General features: G+C 38.7%; 3 protein-coding genes across 3 annotated transcripts in view; 2 read left to right on the top strand and 1 right to left on the bottom strand.

Annotated features, from left to right (window-relative positions):
- The window catches only part of LOC147160497 (dynein regulatory complex protein 1-like), a 7,227-nt gene extending 4,579 nt beyond the window's left edge, over nucleotides 1–2,648 (top strand). Inside the window, exon 2 of the mRNA XM_086098146.1 lies at nucleotides 2,509–2,648. Coding sequence (XP_085954272.1) covers nucleotides 2,509–2,529 — 21 coding nt within the window. The 3' untranslated portion in view covers nucleotides 2,530–2,648. The remainder of the gene's footprint in view (nucleotides 1–2,508) is intronic.
- The window catches only part of lig3 (ligase III, DNA, ATP-dependent), a 22,298-nt gene extending 6,377 nt beyond the window's left edge, over nucleotides 1–15,921 (top strand). The window contains exons 3-22 of the mRNA XM_086098145.1: nucleotides 2,509–2,991; nucleotides 4,819–4,950; nucleotides 5,505–5,723; nucleotides 5,801–5,952; nucleotides 7,024–7,190; nucleotides 7,251–7,328; nucleotides 7,410–7,578; nucleotides 8,538–8,693; nucleotides 9,038–9,169; nucleotides 9,249–9,328; nucleotides 10,297–10,384; nucleotides 10,464–10,541; nucleotides 10,613–10,736; nucleotides 11,319–11,461; nucleotides 11,545–11,619; nucleotides 12,504–12,650; nucleotides 12,727–12,862; nucleotides 14,656–14,735; nucleotides 14,812–14,919; nucleotides 15,426–15,921. Coding sequence (XP_085954271.1) covers nucleotides 2,509–2,991; nucleotides 4,819–4,950; nucleotides 5,505–5,723; nucleotides 5,801–5,952; nucleotides 7,024–7,190; nucleotides 7,251–7,328; nucleotides 7,410–7,578; nucleotides 8,538–8,693; nucleotides 9,038–9,169; nucleotides 9,249–9,328; nucleotides 10,297–10,384; nucleotides 10,464–10,541; nucleotides 10,613–10,736; nucleotides 11,319–11,461; nucleotides 11,545–11,619; nucleotides 12,504–12,650; nucleotides 12,727–12,862; nucleotides 14,656–14,735; nucleotides 14,812–14,919; nucleotides 15,426–15,674 — 2,996 coding nt within the window. The 3' untranslated portion in view covers nucleotides 15,675–15,921. The remainder of the gene's footprint in view (nucleotides 1–2,508; nucleotides 2,992–4,818; nucleotides 4,951–5,504; nucleotides 5,724–5,800; nucleotides 5,953–7,023; nucleotides 7,191–7,250; nucleotides 7,329–7,409; nucleotides 7,579–8,537; nucleotides 8,694–9,037; nucleotides 9,170–9,248; nucleotides 9,329–10,296; nucleotides 10,385–10,463; nucleotides 10,542–10,612; nucleotides 10,737–11,318; nucleotides 11,462–11,544; nucleotides 11,620–12,503; nucleotides 12,651–12,726; nucleotides 12,863–14,655; nucleotides 14,736–14,811; nucleotides 14,920–15,425) is intronic.
- rad51d (RAD51 paralog D) overlaps nucleotides 15,527–20,906 on the bottom strand; it is a 12,915-nt gene continuing 7,535 nt past the window's right edge. Inside the window, exons 5-11 of the mRNA XM_086098147.1 lie at nucleotides 20,212–20,346; nucleotides 19,832–19,927; nucleotides 19,671–19,758; nucleotides 17,273–17,343; nucleotides 17,038–17,205; nucleotides 16,802–16,927; nucleotides 15,527–15,674 (exon numbers count right to left, since the gene is read on the bottom strand). Of these exons, the coding sequence (XP_085954273.1) occupies nucleotides 16,832–16,927; nucleotides 17,038–17,205; nucleotides 17,273–17,343; nucleotides 19,671–19,758; nucleotides 19,832–19,927; nucleotides 20,212–20,346 (654 nt within the window). The 3' untranslated portion in view covers nucleotides 15,527–15,674; nucleotides 16,802–16,831. The remainder of the gene's footprint in view (nucleotides 15,675–16,801; nucleotides 16,928–17,037; nucleotides 17,206–17,272; nucleotides 17,344–19,670; nucleotides 19,759–19,831; nucleotides 19,928–20,211; nucleotides 20,347–20,906) is intronic.

A 20,906-nucleotide genomic window follows, 5' to 3' on the forward strand; every position in this document is an offset into this window, starting at 1 on the left:
CATTAAATGACATTGGAAAAAAAAGCAAAATACATTAATTCACAAAAACGCTCCAAAATCAACAAATCTGTTTTCATGCAAGTACCGGTCCAATATGGCTGCTGCGCTCACATTGAAACCATTGTACAGTGCTCACTACGTCAAGCTAAATTATTTAGCAAGCCAAACCAGAAGTACTGCATGTACATTCATAAGCACAATTGCAGAACAATTAGCCACTGGTTGGAGCGTCTCTGACTAATTGATAAAAAAAAAAAAGAGGCTACAAATCTATTGGTGACAGTGTTTTCCTGTGAAAAAAATATATTTTCCATGCTCTGGGCAGCTTCTTTTAATCTGTAACCGGAAGTGACCAAACCATAACCGTAATCACCGTGTACTTGTCTGTGCAGGTGGCTACAACAATGCCACAGAGTCTCAATTTAAACCTCCCTCTTACACTTTGCCAAGAATCTACAAGGTACAGTCGCTATCTCCAATTATGGTTTCCTAAATGTTGCTCATAGTGAAGTTTTGTGTGAAAACAACAACAGCTGTTTGTATCAACGGGGACATGAGGAGAGGGTTAGTGTTAGCTTGGCTAAAAAAGATAGCCGACTAAGCTAGCCCAGTAGCTAAACTTACACGTCGCTAATTCTTAAACCCAGTTGAAATTCCATTCCATTCGGTTTTCTGGTAGCGTTCATGCATGCACGATTCTATCTTTACAACTGCAAAACTAGAACTACAAAACAAAACATGATTTTCCCATTGTGAAGGAGGTGTTTATTAATTTAAGTGTTATTCGTTATTGAAACGAGGCGTTTACCAGGCAATGCGTTTCTGAGTAAAAATGTCCTAACGTCTCAAATGCATCTCAATTAAAAAGAAAGATTGTGGACGAAAGATGAAACAAATCCAGTTCAAAGCCGTATTAGCAAAGAAGTCAAGTCAAGGTGAAGAGAATACCCAAATCGAAGTAATTAACAAAAATCTTACCCGCAGTGTAAACACAAAAGAGAGCCTCGGTCACAAAATGTTTAAATCAATCCAAATAATGTTCGTTGCTCACAAAAAATGGAGTTAAAATTGATTGTTCACTAATGTAGGTATGTCAGTCTGTTTTTCAAAAGTTAAAGATTTAAGGCACAGTCTTTTATTTACAAAATATTTAAAAAGTTGATCTTGTGAATTTGATGATTTGTTATTTTTGTGAACAGTCCTTTCCCCCCACAAAAAGTAGTCATTTGTTCATAAAAAGTCAAATCATCAAATTAAAGGTATTTGTTTACAACCATTGAATAACACCATGAGCCATTTTGATTTTTCTTTTCTTTTGGCAATCATCTTGTTGTCACACAAAGTAAAAAAAATTTTTTCCCAGTGGTCACAAAAGGACATTAACAATATTGTCATTTTAATTGTAATAATAATAAAAACGTTCTTTTGTTAGGAAAAGTGGGAAACAATTATTTGTACCGCAAAAATACAAGAAAACAATGCTTATTTTGGCAAAATATGAAACCAATTATAAACAAATCCTTTCACAAAAAGTTTTAAATTAAGATGTTTGATATTGAAATTATGATTGGCTAATGTGTTGAACCACTGCACTGTGGCGCCAACTACTGGTGAGGAGTGGCTTGCTTAATTTTTTTATCTTAAGGTCTCGGTAGCTGCTATTGGCAGTCTTCAAGACTACCTGATACCTTGAAATAAGCTATCAGTACTCACCTATTTCTAGTTTTAAATAATCAAAATCAAGTCCTTTATTCACAAAGGCTTAAAAATTAAATCAGTCGTTAGCAAAAAGTCGTAAAATCCAAATTAACTCATTCACTCCCAGCCATTTTCAGTCATTTTCAACCCCTTCGCTCCCGGTTGTTTTACTGGATTTTGACAGATTTTGCAAGAACCACAGAATAATGTGTTCTATTGCTATAAAAACATGGATTATACCAAAAGAAAGATTAGTATCTTCTTTCATCTGGGGAAAAAAATTCTATCTGTTTCCGTTTTGCAGCAATTAGAATTAGAATATAGTTCATTATTCACAAATCTGTTGAAAACACTGGGGAAAATAGCTTTTTTTGCAACATGGCCCTGGTTGATCTCTTATACTCTGCTGCCCTTTTTGTAATAACTACCATTGCATCTAGCGTTCTATTTCAGTTGAGAGGCTGCATCAAAGCCTTCTGTATACTCTAACATAAAACAACATAAACTTGCGTCTTTGGGAGCGTGATAATATCTAAAATAGAACGTATTTAAACGTTTTTGGGAGCATATGAGTTAAGGACAAATAACTAGGGCGGCAACTAACGATTATTTTATTAATTGATTTTTGTTGTTGCTGAAGATTCACATTTTTAAGGATGTAGAATTCTGAGGATTTAGACAATTTAAAATAAAAAAAAGGTATCTAAATGAGAAATCCATTATTTAAATAAATATATATTAATTTGATAATTGGTTTATTTTCAATGTGTTTTCTGTAACTAATACTTGAAGCATCCATGTTTTCCTCAGGTTGTAAGTGGCGAGCGTTGATGCAAAGGTGCGTCATTTTGTTAGCCAAAAAGGTGGTCTTCCTCCGCTCCCTCGTCCCTGGACTGTTCCGAGCGCGCACATCCTTTTCGCGCCTCGTCGCCCCGCCACCCGAATTCCGCCGTCGCCTTCTCGAGCGTCGCGGAGGCCTTGCGCTTGCTTGGCACGCGCCCGACGCCATGGCGGAGCAGCGTTTCCTGGTGGAGTACGCTAAGCGCGGCACGGCCGGCTGCAAGAAGTGCAAGGACAAGATCGCCAAAGGGGTGACGCGCATCGGCAAGGTGGTGCCCAACCCCTTCAGCGAGTCGGCCGGCGAGATGAAGGAGTGGTACCACGTCAAGTGTATGTTCGACAAGCTGGAGCGCGCCCGCGCCACGACCAAGAAGATCGAAGACATCACCGACCTGGAGGGCTGGGAGGAGCTGCAGGACGAGGACAAGGACCTCATCAATCGACACGTCTCGGGTAGAGCACGCTCCATAAATGTTGCGAGTCGGTGCCTCTCAAAATTTTGAAGCTCTCGGAGTACCATTGTAATGGCCAACATTAAAATACACTGCCGTAGTAGGGTCAAGTGTTCATGTACCATGTGACCTAAACACTCCTGGATGTACTCAAATGTTTCTTAAAAGTTGCCTCAATACTAAATTTACTGAATACATCTGTAAAATTTACATAAATACTGTAACATGTATGAAATAATTTATCTAATTTAAGCAAATACTCTTAAATCTACTGAAATAATCCTCAAAAGTAACTACAGTGGAACCTCGGAGTTTGAACGTCTCGGAACTCGTACAAATCGGACTTCAACCAAAAAATAGGCTTAAAAAATGCCTCGGAGTTTGAACACCCAAGCAAAGCAAACTAAGCCAAACGTACCTTGAAAACGGGTGGCCGAGTGAAGCCGAGCAATGCCGAATGCTCACGTTGCGGTACTTGAGACGATACACTGCTCATTTCCAGTCAGACCGTGAATACTCCCGGAGGTGCTCCATATTTGCGAGTGCATTTTGATTTTTCCCACGACAATTTTCTTTGCCATGGGCCCAAAGAAAAACATACAGTGCTACAAACCATAGTGGATTTAGGAAGGACATTATCGCCGTTGTAACTACTGTGACTACTTCTGTAAATAATGGCACAAGGACCTTCCTTAGCTGTTCAACAATGTGCCAGACGTTAAACAACGCACGCAATGACCACTGAGTAGTCTAACAATATGCCCAATGTAAAATACACAAACTCAGCACTGAACAAAAGCTAACATTAACATAGCATTTATCATCCACTGATGCCATCACACCACAACAAAAAAGGTAAGGTATTTTTTTATTGTTTAAATACTGTACAGGGTGTAAATGTAAAAAACATAAATACAAATTAAAAATAGGAATTTTCTGTTTTTGGAGCTTGGGCACGGATTAATTGCATTTACATTATTTTCTATGGGAGAAAATGTTTCGGAAGTTGAACAATTCGGACTTTGAACACTTCACAGGAACAAATTATGTTCAAACTCCAAGATACCACTGTATAATGCTTTGGAATCTACTGAGATACTTCCAAAGATGTATATAAATAAACAATCCTGGATTTACTTTAATACTTAAAATTTGCCTTACACAGTTACATAAATACTGTAAAATAAATGAAATACTCAAAATTTACATGATTACTCAAATCTATTAAATACTCCCTAAAAGTATGAAATACTTCCTAAAAATTATCTGAATAATACTCAAATGTAATCAAATATTCTCTAGAAGTTACCTAAAGCCTCTTAAATCTAAGTAAATACTCCCCAAGATGTATAAACGCTCCTAGATGTACTCGAATATTTCCTAAAAGCTACTTAAATACTCTGGAATACTCTCTAGCGTAGGCTAAATACTCTTAGATCTACAAATTATAATTACCCAATAAATACTCACGAAAAATTACCCTAGTAATATTAAGTCTGCCAAACCTAAAAAGGTCCTAACAGTTATGAAAGTAATCTTAAATCTACTGACATACTCCTTAAAATTTACCTTAAATCCAGGAAATAATCCCCAAAAGTTACCTAAATACTCCTAAATCTACAGAAATGCTTCCTAACAGTTTCCTAAATAGTCTTAAATGTACTGAAATAAAAGAGTAAAGATATTTGTTAAAAAAAAAAAAAAACTCCCTAAAGTTCTTTGCTTGATGATTAATGAAAATGTGTCCTATTGTTTACAAAAAGGGAGAAAAAAGACAAAAAGAATCTGCCCAAAACATAAACGTCAAGTCTGCGCTTTTCGTTTGCAGAGTTGATGTCCAAAGTGAAGTCGAGTCCCCAGAAGAAGACGCCAGCCAAGTTGAACGCCTCGGCCAAGCTGACGTCTCCTACTGACGCCACCGCATCGGTCAACGCACCGCGCAAGTTCTCCGGCTTCACCGGTAGCTAATGCGGCACTCACTTAATTGAAGCCATTTACTATTCTTAGCATCCATGCTCATTTGTGCTAGCCTGTCTATAGACTTTATCGTTATAGTGGCTCTCCATGGATTTGTGGCTCCAACATCTGTTTTTTATATGGGCGGTATATGCCTGCTTATTCAAGATTTTTGTGCGGTGAACTAAACTTGTTGATAAAGTTTTTGTTTTTTGGTCAATTTTTTTATTTATTTTTTTGGAGTGTGGGAGCCAACCTCCATTATTATTATTTTTTTTTTAATGAAAAACATGTATGGCAGGTATATCACCGCTTATTCAAGATTTTTGTGCGGTGAACTAAACTTGTTAAAAATGTATTTACAAATTTTTGGGGGGAGGGAGTGGGAACCAACCTCAATTTTTTAAAATGTAATTTTCTTTTAATGGAAAACACGCATGGCCACTGGCTAGTAAGTATATTACTGCTTATTCAAGATTTTGGGGGATTTACAAAACTCTTTGAAAATTAATAAAAAACAAAACTAAATCGTTGCATTTAACATGCGTTCCTACCCAGCGGCCAAGGCGGGCACGTCTTCGTCCTCATCCTCATCTTCACCCTCGCCCGCCAAGGCCAACCAGGGCAGCGCTCTGGCCACGCAGCTGTGCGACCCGCAACACAAGGACTGCCTGTTGCGGGAGTTCCGCAAGCTGTGCGCCATAGTGGCCGAAAACAACAGCTACAACAGCAAGACGCAGATTGTCGAGAAGTTCCTACGCAAGGGCACCGGCGGAGGTTGAACCCGCCGACAAAAGTGGCGTGGCGCCGTTTGGCGGTGGTATCATTTTGTGTTTCTCTCCCCTGCCATGTAGATAAATTCCACGGCGACTTGTATCTGACGGTGAAGCTGCTGCTGCCCGGCGTGGTGAAGAGCGTATACAACCTCAACGACAAGCAGATCGTCAAACTCTTTAGCCGCGTTTTCCGATGCAACCAGGACGACATGGTGCGAGATCTGGAGAAGGTCTGTGGAACAATCCAAATGTGCACCTCACATCCGGAATGTTAGCATGCTCGGTTCTCAGCATTCACTCCGATGACCCCTCTTGGGTATGAGATGAGCATTCACACTGTTTAATTGCTTTTGTTTGTTGAGTTGTGAATGCTGAGAGAGAGAGAGAGAGAGGCATTCACACTAGGGCTGCAGCAAGCCATTTAGTAAAAAAAATCAGTCTCTTTTTTATTATTATTATTTTTTAACGGTGGATCGATCAAAACTAAAAAATTTAAATTTTCATCCCTTTTTAAAAAATTACGTTAGATTACATTAAATTTACAGTGCAGAAAGAACACAAATTCCGATTCAATTACTGGTCTGGTCCATCAGAAATTGGGCAAAAATGTTGATTGTTGTTAAACTAAAAGCAGATATTTGCAAATTATTTATTTGGAAAAAGCCAAAAGAAATACAATTTTAAAAAATGTCATTGAGGCACTAGAGAAATTGGAGAATATTAACAGTTGACAGGCTAAAATTCCAAGTATTTGGACAATTTAACGTTAAACAAGGTCTCTTAACGATGAAATAGATTTTCAAGAATATGTATCAATTCATTTGATAATTGATTAGTTGTTGATAAATTGTTGCACCTCTATTTGACACTGTTGCTGTTTTATATTTAAAAAGTAGGACCCGAACAATCCGTGGGATGACTTAAGTAAGCGATATTAGCTGTTTGAAAATGAGCAAAAATTGGCCGATTATTTTATACTTTCAAACAAAAACACAAAACATCAGCCAACAAAAACAATCAGCCCATTTTTGCTGGATTGATTTGTCTGTGTTCTATAGTTAAATACTAAAGACAAAGTATGGATAGAAAAATGTGTTGTGAAAAAAACCCCAGCAAAATGTATTTTTATTTTTTTACCAATGTTTTTCATTCGAATAAAAACAGCAAAAATATATTATAATTTTTTAACCATTTTTGTTTTGTTTTAAAAAAAGAGCTAGTCTCACCCAACATCCACTATTTCTTTTGGCCTGAGACAAAAAATCTGTTGGGTGAGCTGTCTGCTTTTGTTTCCAAAACAGGGCGACGTTTCGGAGACAGTTCGCATGTTCTTCGAGGAGAGCAAAAGCTTCCCGCCGTCGGCCAAGAGTCTGCTGACCATCCAGGAGGTAGACGCCTCGCTCACACGCCTGGCGCAGCTCACCAAGGAGGACGAGCAGCAAGCCGAGCTGGAGGACATCGCCAAAAAGTAAACCGTTGACGCCGCCGCCTCGCTAACAACGCCTCGCTAACAACGCATCGTCCTCAGGTGCACCAGCAACGACCTGAAATGCATCATCCGCCTCATCAAGCACGACCTGAAGATGAACGCCGGGGCCAAGCACGTGTAAGCGACCTATCGCGTCGCATCGGCGACCGGTCGGCTTCTCGCTCGGCTTCTCGCTCACCGTTGTCTTTGTGCGGGCAGGCTGGACGCGGTGGACCCCAACGCCTACGATGCCTTTAAGGCCTCGCGCAACCTGGGCGACGTGATCGAGCGCGTGCTGAGGAACCAGCAGGAGGCGTCGAACGGCTCGGGGCCCAGGAAGCTGCTGACCGTGGAGGCATCGCTCATGACGCCCGTTCAGCCCATGCTGGTGAGTCGGCCACCAAGTAGCCGTACTCCGCAGTCTCCGCTTGGCTGCGGCGCCCCGTTTCCTCACTGCCCGCAGTCTTGTGATGATCCGGAAACACTGAGTGTAATACTACAACATTATCACCAAACATCACAGATAACCAGGCTCTCCTATAATTACTCCTCAGTTACATGAGAGCTTTAACCAAGAGAGAGCTCTCGGGCAATGTGAAGACTGCTGCAGCAAAATGGAGACTCTGGAGTATGATTCTATAACATTATCACAACTGACCATCTTGTCAAGGACCCCCGTTTAGTAGTTTTAATCCTTTTCACACATGCTAATTTTTAAATGGAAAATGATGTCTCCACTTTGCTCCAGTAGTCTATCTTCACCTTGCCCTTAGTGTCCACTCGAATGTTATGTCTGTTTACCAAGGAGTGAATGCAGGACTCTTCCATTGAGATAACATGACAGAATTATACTCCAGAGTCTCCACTTTACTGCAGTGGTCTGGTTTCACGTTGCCCTTTGTCTCCTCTCGGATAAGACGTCTCCCGACATAGAAGTAAATATAGGAGATCCTCGTTTTAATCCTTATCAATTGTGCTGAAGTCGCATAATCCTAATCCAGAGTTTCCAATTTTCTGCTGTGGTCTTTTATTGTGGCCCTAATATCTTCTCGCCCAACCATGACATTGTTGTTTTTTAATAAAAAAAAATACAAAATCAAAAGTGATATTTCAAATCCAGTGGTCTGTTTTATCATGGCCCTTAATCTCCTCTTGGATGGAAAAAAAATACAAACCATGACATTTTACTAAAAAATTTTTTAAGGTGATGTTTCTCTATAATTTGACTCCAAAATTCCAAATGTGTCCTTTTTTTAAGCCATTTTTATTAATCCATTCACCATTACCCATGCTTCGAGTACCCTGATGCCATAATTTACTTACTTTTGTGGCATTTTTCTCCCGCAGGCCGAGGCGTGCAAATCCATCGAGTACGCCATGAAGAAGTGCCCCAACGGCATGTACTCGGAGATCAAGTACGACGGCGAACGCGTGCAGGTGCACAAGAGCGGCGACAGCTTCAGCTACTTCAGCCGCAGCCTCAAACCTGTGTTGCCGCACAAAGTCAGTCACGCACACGCACACACGCATGATCAGTATGAGCTCTTGTATGATTAGCAGCCTCGAGAGAGGCTCACAGTGGGGACATTTCCCATGAGGACTTCTCAACATTTGCTCTCTCAGTAGGTGGCAGGAAACACTCCAGGCTACCGCACACATGACAGTCTGGCCACTAGAGGGTGCTGCAGAACATAAAATCCTCACATTTGAGTTTTGACTCGGACTTTTGAGATTAGCACAATAAATGTTCTCAAAATTACAAATCACATTAAAAAACAATAATGGCGTTTTATTTATTTATTATTTTTGTTTTTAATGTATGTATTTTTTTGGGTTGCTGTCTCCAGGTGGCCCACTTCAAGGACTACATCCCGCAGGCGTTCCCCGGTGGCCACAGTATGATTTTGGACGCCGAGGTGCTGCTCATCGACACCAACACCAGCAAGCCCCTCCCCTTTGGGACGCTGGGCGTGCATAAGGTCAGATGTCGGCCCCTTTGTCCCACTCGGGTGACAAACGTGAGCGGATGTTGCCAGCGTGTCCTCTTTTGTCCTTCAGAAAGCCGCCTTTCAAGATGCCAACGTCTGCCTCTTTGTCTTTGATTGCATTTACTTCAATGGCAACAGCCTCATGGAAAGGTAACATCATAAAACAGTTGCAATTTCATGGTTTTTTTTTCTTGACACAATCCCCTGTTTATTTGTAGAAATCCCCGCTTTTTTTCCATTCAAATAAATTTTTGCTATTCATGGTCGGGCTCAGTTCCTATCTTAGCCGTGTCCACAATATCATACTAAAAAAATTGTGAAAAATTAAAACAATTCATGTTACATTTGTTTGTTAGATTTTTTGTGTGCTATTTTTATACTTGTATTTTTTGTTTAATTAAGTAGTACAGCAATTATTGGATTTTAGCAATTATATATAAAAACCAAGATGATGTAGTTATTTGCAATATCTAATGATAATTTTTAATGACAAATGGTAAAAATAAATAAAAGTAAAAATGCTAATAATAAATAAATTCAAACAATTCATGTTAAATTTAGATTTTTGTTTTTTTGTGTTTGTTTATTTGAGAAGTACAACATTTTTGGTGCTTAATTTTGGATTTGAGGAATTATGTTGATGGCATAAATGTACTTTAAAAAAAAAACTTTTATTTTGGGGTGTATCATTTTGTAAATGTACAATAATAATATAATAATAATAATAATAATATATTTTCTTAAAAAATATATATCCTGGAGTGAAGCATGCCTAATAAAATTTTCAAAGTGCTTAATATATTTTATACAATTATATAATATGTAAATATGTGTACTAAACAATAGAAAAAAAAGAAGAAGAAAAAATATATATATATATATATTGTGTACTTGTAGTCAATAGTCATGTAAAGTACCAAAAGGTTTGTAAGGCACTGAAATATTTTTCTGTTTTTTTAAATAAATAAATGCTGATTTGTGTGCGCGTGTGTGTGTGAGGGGGTGGGTTAAAGATTAGAATTATTTTAGTAAAAAAACAAAACAAAAAAAGTATTGTAAGATACTCCAATAACTGAATAAATATTTTCCTGTTCCAAAAACGTCAACGTGGTCCGCAGGCCGCTGTGTGAGCGCAGGAAGTTCTTGCATGACAACATGGTGGAGGTGCCCAATCGCATCCTCTTCTCGGAAATGAAGCACGTCACGGTAAGAGTGCAACGACCTCTGTCGATTTGACCCATCTGCTAAATATGTATCAATATATATGTGTGTGTGTTTGTGTTAGCGTGCAGGAGACCTGGCCGACATGATCACGCGAGTCATTAGGGAAGGCTTGGAAGGCTTGGTGCTCAAAGACGTCAAGGTCCGACTTTTGATTTTGAGAATCCACGCTTTGCCGTGATGATGACCGCGTGTGTGTGCGCCGTCCACCAGGGCTCGTACGAGCCCGGCAAGCGTCACTGGCTGAAGGTGAAGAAGGATTACCTGAACGAGGGCGCCATGGCCGACACGGCCGACCTGGTGGTGCTGGGTGCCTTCTACGGGAAAGGCTCCAACGGTGCGTTTGTGTGTGAATGTGCACGTGCGTGTCGTTGATTAGCGCAAATGCTGCAGAGTTGTTTCCCTTCGCCGCGAAGCCTTCCGCCATTTTTCCTGTGACAGTAATCGGGAAATTATTGTTTGTAAAATATTGGAAAACTGTCTTGATTTTCCTCTGGTATACAATAAGTGAATAATTACTCAATTGTGATGTTTGTTAGAAAACACTGTTGTATATGCCCTCCTCCACCCCAAAAAAATATATATTGCGCTGTAAATTTGCGACTTTATAAAGTGGCAAATTTGCCTTTTTTATAACGTGTATTTGTCCTAAGTTTTTTTTTTGCTCTCAAATTTGCAACTTAATAAAGCATTTTTTTTCTCGGAATATTACCCCCCTCAGAATAAAAATAAATAAATTATACATATGAATCATATGAAGATTTTTTTCCCCAAAATATATAATTGCTGTATTGTTATCACACGTTATATTGTTTATACGTATTCATATTCTTGTCAAATGATCACATTTTCCGCCTGATTATCACGACATAATTTTCTAATGCTAATAACGTGTTTTGTTTGTTTGCCTCCATGTTAGGCGGCATCATGTCCAGCTTTCTGATGGGCTGCTACGATCCGGACTCCAAGAAGTGGTGCACGGTCACCAAGTGCTCGGGCGGCTACGATGACGCCATGTTGGCTCGGCTCCAGAAAGAGCTGGATGTCGTCAAAATCAGCAAGGTCGGCGAGGACGCCCGCCTGCCGGGAATTCTGATGTCATCCAACATCATTCGTCTTCTTTCGTGTGCGTTTTGATCCCGCAGGACCCCAGCAAAATCCCCGGGTGGCTGAAAATCGTCAAGAACTACTATCCGGATTTCCTCATCCGCAGTCCCGAGGTGACTCATGCTTGTGGACGACACATTTGCATGCCAAAGAAAATATATTTGCTTGCAAAAAGTCAACAAATCCAAATGCAAAACATTTGGTTGCAAAAAGCAAAAGGTGATCAAAATCAGCTGTTTGTTTTACATTAAAATATATAACAATTAAAGCCCTTTGTTCACAAAAACAATCCAAATCAAAGTTTTTATGGTTGCAAAAGTGAAAATAATCCAAAGTCCGTTCATTGACAAAAAAATGTCTAAAATACTTTTTTAAAGCCCTTTGTTCACAAAAAAATTAAAATAAACATCCAAAAGTCCAATATTTACAAAAAGTATCTCTAAGGATTGTTTTTTTTTTGTTCACCCAAAATTTTAACAAGGATCCAAATCAGTTATTTGTTCACAAAGTCAGAAGGATCTAAATCGATCACAAAAAGTCAACAAATCCTAATCTAAGTTCACAAAATTATATCCAAAGGAAAATTTGTTTAATTCAAAAGAATTAAATAATTCTTTGACTGGAAAAAGCGAAAAAGTCCAGATTTTTGTTAACAAATTTTTTTAAAGATTCAAATCAAATTCTTATATAAAAAAACAAATGACAAATGAAAATCTGAGTTCAACAAATCCAAAGATGCAAATCAAAGTATTTTGTTGACAAAAAGTATATCAAAAGTCTTTCGTTTAAGAAATAATATCCAGATGAAAAGCAAAATAGTCCAAATTTTTGTTTAAAAAAAGTTTCTGAAAGACCCAAATAAAATTCATAGAAAAGATCAAAACCTTTATTAACATAAGTACGAAATAACCAAATAATAATAAAAGTCTGTTGTTCAACAAGCAAATGATTTTGTTCACTAAAAGTGTGACAATGCTGTGCTTTCAAACCCTTCAAGCAAGCGCCGGTGTGGGAGATCACAGGCGCCGAGTTCTCCAAGTCGGAGATGCACACCGCCGACGGCATCTCCATCCGCTTTCCACGTATGACGCGCATCCGCGACGACAAGGATTGGAAGAGCGCCACCAACCTGCCGCAGCTCAAAGTACGCCGTCGCCACTCCGGCTTGCGGGTCGTCTCCTCGTTTGCTTTTAGCGCGGGTCTTTCTCCCGTCCTGCCAGGAGCTGTTTCGCATCTCCAAGGAGAACTGCGACTTCAAAGTGACGGCGGGACCTTCTGGCCAAGACAAGGGCGAGTCGGGCGGAGACAGCGGCGGGAATTCGTCCGCGCCGGAAAGCGCCCCGCCCAAGAAGACAAGTGAGTCGAGGGGGCAAAAACTTTTTGACTTGCAAGTTTTGACAGTTTTGAGACCTCAAATCAAATCAAATTGTCTTACTCAAAATGATCGCGTTAATATCACGTTAACTTAAAGTGCGTTTAACGGTACTATTTTTTTTAACGCTCGATTAACGACCGCCCCTTATTTGGAAGGCCGCTACTGAAGGAAATTCCAGTCGTGACGCAGCAGAAACATCCACGTCAAAATTACCCAATAGAAATGCACTGCAGCTAAAATACACAAAGTTTAAGGGGTAGAATGTTCGCGTGGAGGAGCCATTTGGACTGTGTAGCACTTGCACCATCCCTGCTTTGACAGAACGCACTCGGTAAGCGCCGGTGTAAGCGATGAGCACAGAGCTAGGTCTCCAACAGATGTCCACTCTTAACCCCTGTGAGAGCCAAGAGCCGAATGGATGCCGTGTTGTCACTTGGAGTGATTCCACAGCCACTTGATTTTTTGATGTGAAGCGTATTTTATTCAGCAACTCCAGAAAATAGCTCGTGAAGTGTAACATGGATATCGTCTTCTGCTTCGTTGCAGTGAAGCATGAGCGTCACTATACAATGCGCATCCGAGAACTTAACAAAATAAAAGCATTCAACGTCGTTCAAAGGATTCACTAGAACACAATTTAGCCGCATGTTTGTGGGGGCTGGCGTCAAGTTTTTTTTCTTTCTTTTTTTTACAATTTAGAAAATGTGCAGAATTTCACAAGTTCATTTTAAATATTAATCAGCACTTAATATGAAAAGAAAAATGCACTGAGCTGTAACCATTGTCTTAAAAACGCCATGTAGTGACAGAAAAACACAGACAAATCTGTCACACTCGTTTTTTTACAGTACAGTACATATTTTCCATTTTATTTATTTTTTGATGAATTATGAACTTACTGTATCAGTGAAAAAAAATGCAACCATGTTTTTATTAGGTTAACATTTCTTTCCACTTTCATGTTGAGTATGAAAAATTTGAAAAAAATATTGTACATTAAATTGTAAATGTAGATATAAATTATTTAGATATTAATTAATTTGCGATTAATTGTGAGTCAATTATTAAAGTCATGTGAATAATTACGATTAAAAATTTTAATCGACTGACACCTCTACTTTTAGCATTTTCTGACATTTTCCCAATCAAATGTTACAAACTTTGCTCGCTTTAGCTAAATAAAATAGTAGACATTGATGAAAGTAAGTACCTGTAAATTGAATGTTTACGTCATCATTGTTCAAAATTCAGGGCATGAACCTCCTTTCATTTAATATGAAGCAAAAACACCTGCACATCTAAACAAAAACATACAAAAAAAAGTTGACCTGATTGAGCAAAACCAACCTATTTGAATTTTTCAGCACATCAGTCTGAGAAAATTAATTTGTTGTTGACCACTATTATTTTTTTCCCTTTTCGTGTTGCAAATCAAGATTTGACTGGAGTGAGGCGGAAAAGTGACAAAAGTTGCTACCACGCACATTTTGTTAGCCTAATAGCATACATTAAAAAATTCATTTTTAACTTAAGTGCCATAATAGCAATAGAAAAAAAGAAGAAGCTATAACGGCGTTTGAGACTGCGACCATATTAGTCGCATTTGTGAGTAAGAAGTTCTTCTGGACGCCTTTTTAAAAGTCATGCTCTTCTTCAGTCTTTTATAGTTTGCATTGTGTGTACAGCTGATTAATTGTTCAGCCAACATTTACTGCCAACACATATCGGCACCAAATATAAACATACCTGTAGATTGAATTCCATGTGTCCGCAGGTAACAGCACGCCGGCCAAACGCAAGGCAGTGAAATCCGAGCCGAGCTCCCCCGCCGTCAAAGCTCCCGCCCCCAAAAAGGTGCGCACAAAAAACGCAACTCTCCACATCAACTTTTGCCATTTTTATTCATTCTTTTTATTTTTTTTACTTGCAGGTGAGGAAGAGTGAAAGTGTGCAGAGCAACGGACACGCCAAAACGGCCAAGGGGACGGCGGCGGCGCCGCCTCCTCCCCCACAGATGCTGGAGTCCAACAACGACAAGGTTCGTCCAAAACACCTTTCATTGACGGCGTTTTATTTGCATTCCTTTGCTAGTTTTGAGCAAGTCGCAATTGAAGTGATTTAGGAAAGAAAAAGCAGAGTAATGATTGAACATTTTTTGCCATAAAGGTGTCCACAAGGTAGAAAAAAAAGTCAGAGTATAGAAAAAACACAAGTAAAAGAAACTAATATTTTCTTTGTAATAAAAATAATTAATCCACTCGATTTTAATCAAATTCTTGTTAAATCCCCCAAAATCATTAGTTGCTCAACCACCATCCTGCTATGCTTTATATGGAAAATAATAATTTTTTCTTAAAATTCTTTAAAAATATATATTTTAAATTTGTAAACAGATTTTTTTTTAATACATCCGCAATCTTCCATAATGTCATCGATTGCTCGACTTTCATCATGTTATAGCCATTTTTTTTTAGTGCGGTCATGCCAAAATATACAAGCCACCACTCTGATTTACACTTTTTTTCTCCCCCCCCCCACGGCTAGACGCTTCTGGACATCTTCAGCGGCGTCAAGCTCTTCCTGCCCTCCGGCGTGGACGACTTTGCAAAGCTGCGGCGCTACTTTGTGGCGTACGACGGCGACCTGGTGACAGACTACGACGCCGCCTCGGCCACCCACACGCTGGCCGACAATCGGGAGGACGAGGATGAGGGAGGCGGCCGGGCCCAGCGGGTGACGTCCGACTGGATCTGGAAGTGCATCCGGAAGAGGCGCGTGGTGGCCCCTTGCTAGCTGCAAAAAAAGAAACTTTTGTTTGTTCTTCCCGTTCAAGTCTTTAATGTGCCGCCGTGGGAATCTCCTGAAGGCTCGTCATTCATTGGCTGTGGTCAAGTAATAAGGCAACATGAGGTGAACCACAACAGGCACGTGCACACCCTAATTTGTAACTTTTTTTTCAATTTAAATCATGAGATGAAGTCTGAGCAAGTATGAAGTGGTGCGCTTTTTAAAATAAAATATAATTTGATGACAAAAACAATATCTTGTTATTCAATGAGTAAAAAGTTCAATTAGGTCATTTTTACAAGAATGTTAATATAAAAAGATATTTTGTCTTTAACTCATTTGCTCTTAAAAATGGCTCATACGTATTTATATGTTTTTTAAAGCTAGATCTTGAACTAGAGCTTTGATGCAGCCTCTCAACTACAAAGAATGGTTGAACAAATGGTAGTTATTACACAAATGGCCAGCAGGTGGCAGCAGAACAAAGGAGATCAACCAGGGACATGTTGAATGTTGATTTATAAATAATGATGAAACTTAGCTATATTCTAATGCTAATTGCTGCAAGACTGAAACCGATATAAATGTACTTATTTTTTGTCCTGATTAAAGAAGAGACTCTAATCATTCTTTTGATGGGTTCCATATTGGTATAGCAATAGAACACAATATTCTGTGTCTTGCAAAATCAGTCAAATCCAGTAAAACAGCCGGGAGTGAAGGGGGTTGCTTCAGTGAAAATGGCTGCGAGTGAATAAGTTAATTTAAGTGACAACTTTATTTTTCATGTCCAATTAATAATACCTTTACAAAGTAATTCTGTCACTTGCTGTCAACTGAAGATGGCATCACCTGTGCTGAGGAAATAGGTAATGACCAATCACAGCTCACCCTTTTTCTGGGTTTGGTCTGCAAACTTACCTACTTCCTCAGCACAGGTGCTGTCACCTTTAGTCCACAGCAAGTGACAACATTGGTTTTGAGAGGTATTAATTCATGAAAAATAAGGAAGTTATCACATTAATTATAGACAAAATATCTTTTTACAGTTGAAAGTGGCTCAATGAGTCAAGTATCCCTTTAAGTGTAGGATTTTTCTTTTACACGTGAAAAATGAGTCATTTTAAATTTACGAGAATCCTTTTTGAGGTCGTTGGTTGTTGTCAAGAATCCGCCGCATCCAGCTTTCGCTTCCCCGACGTGTCGCGTTCCAAGCGACTCCACTGCTGAAGGTCCAACTCGGTTCGGATCAAACACGGCTGCTCGAGGTCAACACATGACAAACGGGAGCGGTTAGCGGACGCTCCACGTTTTGGGCCCTTAAAAGGTTGTTTGAAGCAGCCTCCACCAGGGGGCGCCATTTTCTTACCCGCCTGGAGGACTTGAGGAGGGCGGCAGACCGGAGAGCGGATCCGCCGACGGTGGCGGTGTCCGGAAGTCGCTCCAGCAGGACTCGGGTTTTCGGGACGTGACTCCAGCACACGCCCAGGCCCGGCTGCAGCTCGCCATCCTCGCTCCTCGTCACGTAATTGGTCACCTGCGGACGGCACGGCGTGCTCAGCACTGACCGACATCCTACAATGTGTGTGCGTGTGCATCCTCACCAAGGCGGCGATGTTGAAATCCTTGGCCAAGGTCCTGAGGGCGATGGCTACTTGGCTCATCCTGTACATGCCTATGGGAAAAATGAGTAATATTATGACAAATGCATTTTGAAATGTATAAACTACAATTTGTAAATAAGGATTTATGGGGGAGTCCAAAAAAAGATGGATTACACAAAAAGTCATAATGTTTAATAGTTTCTTGTAAGATTATTTCTACAAGAAATAAAATGACATTTTCAAATACATGCTTGCACACAATTCATTTAAATACTGTAGTTGGGAAAAATAGGAAATGTAAAACAAGTCGGGCCCGACTTATTAACCGGCCAAAAAGTGTAGTTTTTTTTTTTGCTGATAATTTCTCGTTATCGCCATAACAAATTAAATATATATAAGATAAAAGATTTCCTATAAATGGTTGGGGTTTTTTTGTAACATTTTGTCATTTTGAAGAAAAAAAACAACTTACACATGGTTGTTATAAAAAAATAATTAAATAGCCTGACTATACTGTACCTGTTTATTCTTTATTTTTTAAATAATCCGTTACTATACATGGTCATTTATTTATTATAATAAAAGCCATAGTATACATGGTCATTTTCTTTTAAGAAAATGGTTTTATTTTAATTGTATTTGATTATATAAAAGATTTCCTAAAATGTTTTGTTTTTTGGTAACATTTTTCTATACATTGTCATAAAAACTGCCTTACTATACATCAGGGGTGTCAAACATACGGCCTGTGCCGAATCAGGCTCGCAAAGGGGTTTAATCCGGCCCGCGAGATGTAAAAAAAAAAAAAAAGTATTACAATTGTTTTTTATGTTGGACCAATTAAACAGCTGGCCACAATCAAAACATAAATTCGTAATTTCACAAGCAGTCCTCAGATGAGCATTGCAACTTCATCAACTGCGCCACACAATGCATTCTGGGAACAATATAAATGCAAAACAGGTAGATTTACCACGTCCGGGACTCATACAGGCAAAGTGTTGCCGCGTTCCATTTGCATTCGTGTTATTTTTTGGGGAACAATACAATAACATTTGAGTTCCATAATTTAGAGCTGACCCACAAATAGTGAAAATCTGCGTATAATTGATGGCACTTGTTTTTAAGTTATATACCATTATTTTACAGATCTGGCCCACTTGGTAATATATTTTCCTCCATGCGGCCCCTCAGCTAATATGAGTTTGACACACCATGGTTGTTTATTTATTTTTTATAATAAAAGCCTTACTATACATTATATATATATATTTTTTTAATAAATGCGTTACTATAACTACTGCTATAACTACTTACTACAAGGTAATGTTTTTAAAAGTGCTTTACTACATGTTAGAGGTGTGAATTGCCCAGTACCTGGCAATTCGATTCGTATCACGATTCATAGGCCACGATTCAATTAATCCCGATACGAATCTATAAATTGATTATTGCGATTTTTTTTTTTTACTCAAATTTAGAAAAAAATAATCAGTAAACTTGTACATGTACACTGTAAGATTTATATGAAAATTTATTTAGTTATCTGAAAATTCAGGCTTATAACTGAGCCTCTGCATTTAACAAACAGGTTGCAGTCTGTTTCATGTTTGAACAGCACTGAAATAAAATATTAAGGCTTAATGTTCCATTAATATAACATTCTTCCATACTTAATGTGTAAATCCTAACCCTAAGTAAGACGTTTTGTTGAATATTTCCATAAAAAATGTATGTTTAAAAATCGATTCGGCCGCATATCGAATCGATTCGAGAATTGCGCGCTGTAATATCGCGATATATTGCCGAATCGATTTTTTCTAACACCCCCTACTACATGTAGTCATTAAAAAAAAGAAAAAAAGACACTATAAATAATTACTATAAATGGTCATAAAAAAGCCTTAGAATATGGCCGTCAAAAATAAATAAAGAATAAAATACTTTACTATACATGGTCTCATTTTAATTTCATGTTTTTTAAATAAAAGATTTTCTATAAATGTTTATTTTTTAAACATCTTATTATACATTGTCATTTTCATTCATTTCATTGTCAAAAATAGTCATTTTTTTTAAAATAATAATAGCCTTTGTCTTTTTTTATAGAGGAAATAAAAAACCTTACTAGAAATGGCTGTTATTTTTGAATGAATGAATAAATAAATAAAAATCTATCTATCTATCTATAATGTTTTTGTTTTTTTTTGGCCAATTATTTGATCATAATTTTATTCTGCCAAATATTGGAATTGGCCTCCAAAAATGTATTACTGGTCAGGCCCTAATAATGAATAAATAAACACACCAGTAAAAAGTTATTGGTTGAACTTTTGCACTTTGTGCTAACGAACGTTTCCTGGTGTAAATTTATGCGTGGAATTTTCAGTGCGTTCACCTTCATTATGTCTGCTTCCCAGCAGAGGAGCGATGATGGCCGACACAGAGTCCACAATCAGCGCCTTGACGGAGGCTCCGCTGCTCGCCTGCCGCGGGAAATGTGACAAACATCAACTTTTGACGCCTCGTCGGGGGTTTGGCGACGAGTTTCACACGCACCTGCCGTAGGCCGCCGTCACCGAGACGGTACAGACAGTCGAGCAGGGAGAAGATGTCAAACGCGCGGCGCACGCCGATCCTCTGCAGGGCTTCCATCTGCCAGCCAAAATGACACTCGAGTTTCACGTGCGTTTTATGAGGCGTCGCTCACCTGACAGTGCTTATAAAAAGTCTACACACCCCTGTGCAAATGCCAGATTTTTGTGATATAAAAATAATACATACAGAGATAAAACGTTTCAAAACTTTCTCCACCATTAATGTGACTTGTAACTTACACGAGTCCATTGAAGGACAAATAAACTGTTGTTGTTGCATAAGTGTGCACACCCACATATGAGTACGGGTTGCTAATAGCGATTCCAATTGGATTTGGTGACCTGCTCGTCGTCGCTACTGGTTTGGGTTCGAAGCATTTGGCGCAGACGGCCCGCCGACAGCCCCCCCGTAGTGTCCACGTAGATCACGTTTTGCCTCAGGTTGTGCGACACGTGCGCCGCCACGCCCAAACATACCTGAAAAGACGCACAAAACACCACACTGTACGACGTACGTTCGCAGTATTACAGTTACAATTTGTTTTAGATTTTTTCGTGAAACAAAGAAAAAAGTATTTTAAGAGAAAAATTGCAACAAAATTCTTTGCATTATGAGAAATTTATAATTTTATGAGGTTTTTTTATTTTGTATTTGATGAAATAAAAATATTTGGAAATTTGTCCTTTCATGGCAAAACAAAATCATCTTTTGAGGCAAAAAGTGTAACGTGAGAAAAGTAATAAAATGGCATGAGAAAAAAATATATTTAAAATGGATTCGATAATTTTAAGTTGTTTTTCCCTCCAGATTTTCTAAATTGTTAAAATATCATTTCAGAGAAATACATAAAAAATATTTTGGGGGGTTCTAGTTTATCAGATTTTTTAAATATATATTTTGCGCATTTTTTTAAATTTGTGATTTTTTTTGCATGCAAAAACATATTTAACAAAAACAAAAAGGGGGGGTGAATCTGATTTTTTTTAAATAATAATTGTTTTAAATTGTATGGGCATTTCATTCCATTTATGTTTTT

This window comes from Leptonotus elevatus, chromosome 16 (assembly GCF_054856555.1).
Source record: "Leptonotus elevatus isolate MCC_2025b chromosome 16, RoL_Lele_1.0, whole genome shotgun sequence".
Taxonomy (NCBI): domain Eukaryota; kingdom Metazoa; phylum Chordata; class Actinopteri; order Syngnathiformes; family Syngnathidae; genus Leptonotus; species Leptonotus elevatus.